At 31.8% G+C, this 6,082-nt stretch overlaps 1 protein-coding gene across 1 annotated transcript; it reads left to right on the top strand.

Moving 5' to 3' along the window:
• Positions 1 to 2,227: 2,227 nt before the first annotated feature.
• On the top strand, positions 2,228 to 3,597 carry LOC116116993 (cysteine-rich PDZ-binding protein-like). Its single transcript, XM_031403034.1, has 4 exons — positions 2,228 to 2,329; positions 2,422 to 2,539; positions 3,043 to 3,134; positions 3,240 to 3,597. Exons 1-4 carry the CDS (start codon positions 2,314 to 2,316, stop codon positions 3,302 to 3,304), a joined length of 291 nt encoding a protein of 96 aa, XP_031258894.1. The 5' UTR covers positions 2,228 to 2,313; the 3' UTR covers positions 3,305 to 3,597.
• Positions 3,598 to 6,082: the final 2,485 nt, after the last annotated feature.

The following is a 6,082-nucleotide window of genomic DNA, read 5'->3' as shown; positions in this document are numbered from 1 at the left end:
CAGCACAAAATCAATCCCCGACAACGGCGCCAAAAACTTGATGCATGATTCGATAAACATGCATATGTAGCAAGTGCACTAATCACAAAAAGTAATACAATGATGAAGTAGAGTATCGTTCCCACGAGGATTGCGTGCTAATTATCGAGTTTCCTAATTCTATTACTAATTGAAGAGTACAAAAATGTTAAAATTGTGGGGGAAAGTAAAGCTAGAATTAAAACACAAAATCAAACAACTAAGATTAAAACTAAACTAATCAATACAAATTCAAATTAGGGCAAAAGAAGTTAAGAGTTCAACTTCACTAGGATACTCTAGTTTAACCTACAAATTCTATTGCTTCCAAATTCACATGCAAAATCGAATTCCTTAAGTTGTAGAATATATCTTCTTAGGCTATATTCTTCTACCTATCCCTATTAAGCCTCCGCACCCAACAAAATGAAGATTAATAGTTCAAAGACTATTAAGCTAAATGGAATCCTATAAAGATTTCATAGATCGCTAAACCCATCTCTAGCGTTTTCTTAATCTACAGTGTTTCCTCTAAGAAGCTAACACATGAATCACTTCTCAGTCTCATCATGCTCAACATTCAATTGAATAATAAAAAAAAAAAAACCAACATCCAATTGCATTAAGTACAAGAATAAACACATAATCCAAGCAATAGAACTAAAAAACAACACAAATTTATAGACTAAACCATTGTAATCCAAGTTACATCAAAACCCTAACCCAAAAATGAGTTAGTTCATGCTCAAAATAAAGAGAAACATCACATAAACTGTAAATGTGGAGTCCAACATATTAGAAATTGAAAGAGGAATGAATTCTTCCCTAATTTGGAGACCCAAATTCTTCAAATCTCCTTCTCCTCTTCTCCTTATCTAAAAATGTCGACCCCCCCTTCAAAAATGAACTAAGTCTCTCTTAAATAGTAGGCCAAAACCCTAGAAACTAATACAATACAAGTAAAACGCAACGTTTTACAAAAAATACATTTTTGCAGTTTTCGCTGCGGCAAAGAAGATTCTAGCCGCGGCGTTGATTTGAATTTTGCTAAAGCATCTGCCCAGAGGCTAGCTTGTCGTGGCAAAGAGAGAACCTTGTCGCGGCAAACACTTTTTGATCTTTGTTGAAATTATGGAACTGCCCTCCGCTTGCTTCTTCGTTTGAGTCTTCGATCTTCGTGATCCCTAATAGGAACAAACTTCACAGTGCTTCCAATCAGCACTAGAATTCCCCCGATCCCTGAATTTCACTTGATTTCGGGTCCAGAAACTCATTTTTGCTTAGGTTTGCTCCAACTGCATGTTTTGGCTTGAAACGTAAAATATACAAATTTAAGTAGTAATTTAGGCATAAAACTTAATAAGAAGTATCTGGAATCCTACAAAAAGCATAAAGAAAACGGTATAATTCTAGGATTATCACTTTCCCAAAACCATGGGTGTGAATAAAACTAATTGATCTCTTAGGGGCAGAGCTGGCGGTGGGCCGTGCCATGTTGTGTCGTGCCTAAAAATTCAAAGGCTTGTTGTGCCGTGGGTTGTGCTGTGCTAAGGCCGATAGAAATTCGTGCCTTGTTGTGTTGTGCCGTGCTAGCCCACCAAATCTGAAGGCCCATAGCACGACTCGCTATATAGCGTGCTGTAGGCCTAGCACGTGGGCCGACCTATAATTTTTTTAATATTTATATTTAATATTTATAAATTATGGTTATTTTGATTTATTATTAATAATTATTATAAAATATTATTATATGTTATATTTAGTGACTTTTTTTATTTGTATTAATTAAAAAAACTATATAATCACTATGAAATATAATAAAATAATGAGACATTGAAATATTAATTGTATTTCAACACCTTTTATTACTTATAATTATAAATTACAAATACAAACTTAGAAATTAGGAATAAGAATTAACATTAACAATTACATTCCCATTAGAAATATATACAAGTATACAAATACAATACAACTATCTCAACTTTCATTTTAGTTTTCAAATATTCAAAGTAAATGATTGATAAAAAATATCATACATCTTCTTTTTCGTTAATTTCCTTGAATATTTGTAAGGGAGATTAGAAAAAGGAGGGCAGTTAAGTAAATTCAAAATTACCCAAACGTTAAAAATCAGAAAACGTGGTGGTTGGATTCGTTTACGGCATATTAGGGAAAGGAGGGCAGTTAAGTAAATTCAGAAGTTACCAAATCGTTAAAAATCAGAAAAAGAGCTGGTTGGATTTGTCAAAGGGAGATTAGGGCTTGAAGTTTGCGCAGGAGAAAAAAGCAGCGATGGTGTGCGAAAAGTGTAAATTATCTTCATCTTCTTCGTCTTCTTCTTCTTCTTCAAAATAATTGTTAATAATTAGGTATTGATCGATTAATTATTTAATTTTACAGGTGAAAAGAAGCTAGCGAAAGTAATAGTTCCAGATAAGTGGAAGGAAGGAGCCAGCAACACCAACGAAGCCGGTGGACGTAAAATCAACGAGAACAAACTCCTCTCTAAGAAAAAACGGTTCTCCTCTTTTTCTTGCCCTTTATTGTTTACATGATTCCATAAATTCCCAATTTGATCTAGGATGTGATTCTTGATTTTGTAAATTTTAGATAATGTAATAGCAGTAGTGTCGGTGTGATCAGGAATTCCATCAAGTTTAACAACTTAATGCAATAATATTATTATGGAAAAAATTAATAGCACTCGAAGGATTCATTCATGCTGGATTTTTACTGGAGCTTCTAGTTCTAGTATAGTGAACAAAGCTTGTCGCAGGTTCATAAAACATTGAACCTTACTATTATGTGCCTTGCATATTTGAATGAAATTGCAGTGTGGGTGTTGTTCTTGTGTGCTACATGTTAAAGTTTGACTATGTTGGTGATTGACTTAGTTTACTTTGTAGCATGAAGTCCTGAACCCTGGTATGAGCGAGATTTGATCCCAAAATCTCCTGTGCCATTATAATAGATTTTACTTGCAACATTAGCTAGTACTTACAATCTTTTTGTTGTTTGTAGATGGACACCTTATGGAAATACCAAGTGCATCATTTGCAAGCAGCAAGTGCACCAGGATGCCAAGTACTGTCATACATGTGCTTACAGCAAAGGTGCTTTTTTGTTCTGCTGCTTTTCATCTTTTTGTTTTTAGGTTTTATGTTTTTTATTTGTTTGGGGTTATCTAATTTCAGAGTGTTATTGCTTGGGTTGTGCAGGAGTATGTGCCATGTGCGGTAAACAAGTTCTTGACACCAAGTTTTACAAACAAAGCAATGTATAGCATATAACCGATGCTTCGCTCGTGCTAACTGCTAGATTTGATTCTGCTATTAAGAACTCATGGAATTGTTGCTGGGGCTATATATGATGTTAAAGAATCATCTACAACTGATGTAATGTACTTGATGGGTTTCTTCTTCAATCCAATGTATTGTAAATTGGACTTGAAATATTCTGTTTTATCAGTTAGTCTTTGCGAATTGGACTTTCCAATTCTAAATTCTGTATTAATTGTTGCTTGAATTGGTTATCATTTTCAGATATGGTTTCTTTTGTCAAATTTGCAAAGTTAAGCCATCTATTTTTGAATTGTTGAAGTGTCTGAGAAGTTGACAGTTTGTGTATTGACAAGAGGGTTGTTTTATTTTTCCAACCTTTATTCTCTAATGCTAAAGTTTGGCAACCTTCAAGCAGGACTTGCTTCTGGATTGCCATGGTAAAGATGCCGGACCATACCTATAATCTAACGGAAATCTCAAAGTGAAAACTCATTGAACCCTACAACAATATTAGGATTATTTTCACGAATTCATTTACTGGTTTTTCCGCGCAAGATTGCGTTACTTAGAGTTCTTATATTTTAGAAAATCATATTTTTTAGGTCCAGTTTCGGTAATGGATTTGCATTAGAGTATAAGGCTATAATTAGTTAGGCTCGTAAACAGTTGATTGTTGTTAAAAAATAACTCTGAAGGCAATTTAACAATAAAAAACAAAATGCTTGCCTAAATTTTCTTTGAAAGAACATCGAATTGAAAATAAAATGATCATATGTTTTGAGAGTTCTTTGTCCATATCAATTCAATAATCACATTTTCCCAAAATAATGAAATATACAAGTTTTATTTAAAAGACAAATCTAGTTGTAAAATCTAATGAATAACTAACTATACCTTTAATGAAACCTCAAATGATATATTTTTAATAAATAACTTTAAACTATGTTAGACTTTGGGGTTTACTCTCATTCTTCGTGAATTTTAGCTTCATTCATGAAATTATTTTCAATTTATATATAAAATTTTTATGTTAATAAATTTTGACTTGGCCTCAAATGTGTCTATCAGATTATATTCTAATAAAAAGTAATATTTCATTTAGTGGATTGATTTTAGATAACAGTATAACATCCTATAACGATAGAATAACAGTATATGGGTGAAGACAAATGATAAATGTTGTAAGAGTTTCCCATGAAGAAAAGAGAGCACATAGACATTAAGTTGTTTTTCATGCTTTGAGTACAAGTGTCAATTTTTTTCTTTTTTTTTTGGTCATACACAAAATTCTCATCTTTGTTTGTGTAGAATTATACATTTAAAAATTAGTTTGACAATACATTATAATTAAAAAAACAGTTTAAAAAATATTTGATGGAGCGTTATTGAAATGACACCACTCAACATAGAATCTAAGCCATTACTAGTTAGTTATTACCGCATGTCGACGAACTCAACAAGTTGAGAGCTCGCTTGTTGGTCCACAACACGATGTTAGGGTGGAGTTACTTCCTTGACCACAATGCGACGTCATGGTGGCGTTGCTTGCTTAGCCACACATGATGCCATTAAGTGGTGGATCCAAGATTTTTGTTGAGGGAGAGCCTCCGCGGCTCGGCCATTATTTGTCAAATAATTAGTGAAAACTTTAAAAAATTACCAAATCTTAATAAAAAAAAAATAATACAATATTAAGAACCTGAGAAAAAAGAATATACATTAACATAATATTTTCTTGAATAAATCTATAAGAAGCAAAATTTTGAGTAAAAGTGTTGAGTAAACCTTCTTTTAATATTTNAAAAAAAAAAAAAAAAAAATTCTTTAAACTTAATCTAATACTCCCTCCGTTTCTTTTTAAGTGACGTTTTAACACCTTGCACAATTTTTAAGAAAACAAATTTCTCTCAGAATTTTTAAGAAAACAAATTTCTCTCTCCTCATACTGACTCTTTCACTGAAATTACAGTAGGAAAATTTTGATTCTCCTGCTGCTCTTCACCTGCATTTGAAAAAGAAAGAGAGAGAAGAGATAAGGGGCAAAGATGGAGAAAGAGAGAGAGGAGATGAGGGTAGAGAAAAAGTGGAATACAAAGGACAGGAAAATTCATCGAGGAAGAGAGAGAGAGAGGATGGAGTAGTCAAACGACTTTTATTTTGGCAAAGAAATACTTTTCTAAAACGTCTATTAAAATGAAACTGAGGGAGTACCAAAAATAGGCCTTTAATTTTAATTAGTTTTTTCCGTTTGTACCCCTTTTCCTCAATTCAAATTTGAAACTTAAGAGGCATTTGCTAACTTATTTGAATACATTATAGTGTCAATTAATGAATAACTCTAAATGAATAAGATTGAATGAAATATTATGATATGTTCATTTTTAATTTTTAAACAATTGATTTTAAGAATTAAGTGTTTGTTTTTACAAATTTTAAATATCTTAAAATTAGTATTTTTACATAAATATCCTTATAAATGTTGAGTATCATATATTTTTTATAGTTTGTATTACAAATCATGAATTTGAAAATATTTTAATTTTGCAAATAATTCATTGTGTATACTTTATGTTTGTTACAATGAAAGTAAAATAAGAACGCGAATAAAATAAGTTAATAGAGATTGAGGTTTTAAGGGGTATGATTGAAATTTAAAATTTGTAGGGTTTATTTTTGGAGAAGTAATTTAAGGCAAACAAATAAGTCTATTGTATGAAGTTAGAGGTCAAAATTTTTGGTGTTTTCCATTAAAAGGAATATGATTGATTCTCAGTTTTAAA

The sequence above is a fragment of the Pistacia vera genome, unplaced genomic scaffold (genome assembly GCF_008641045.1).
Source record: "Pistacia vera cultivar Batoury unplaced genomic scaffold, PisVer_v2 Contig794, whole genome shotgun sequence".
NCBI lineage: Eukaryota > Viridiplantae > Streptophyta > Magnoliopsida > Sapindales > Anacardiaceae > Pistacia > Pistacia vera.
Note: the sequence above shows the minus strand (reverse complement) of the source record. Positions and strands in the feature narration are given on the sequence as shown.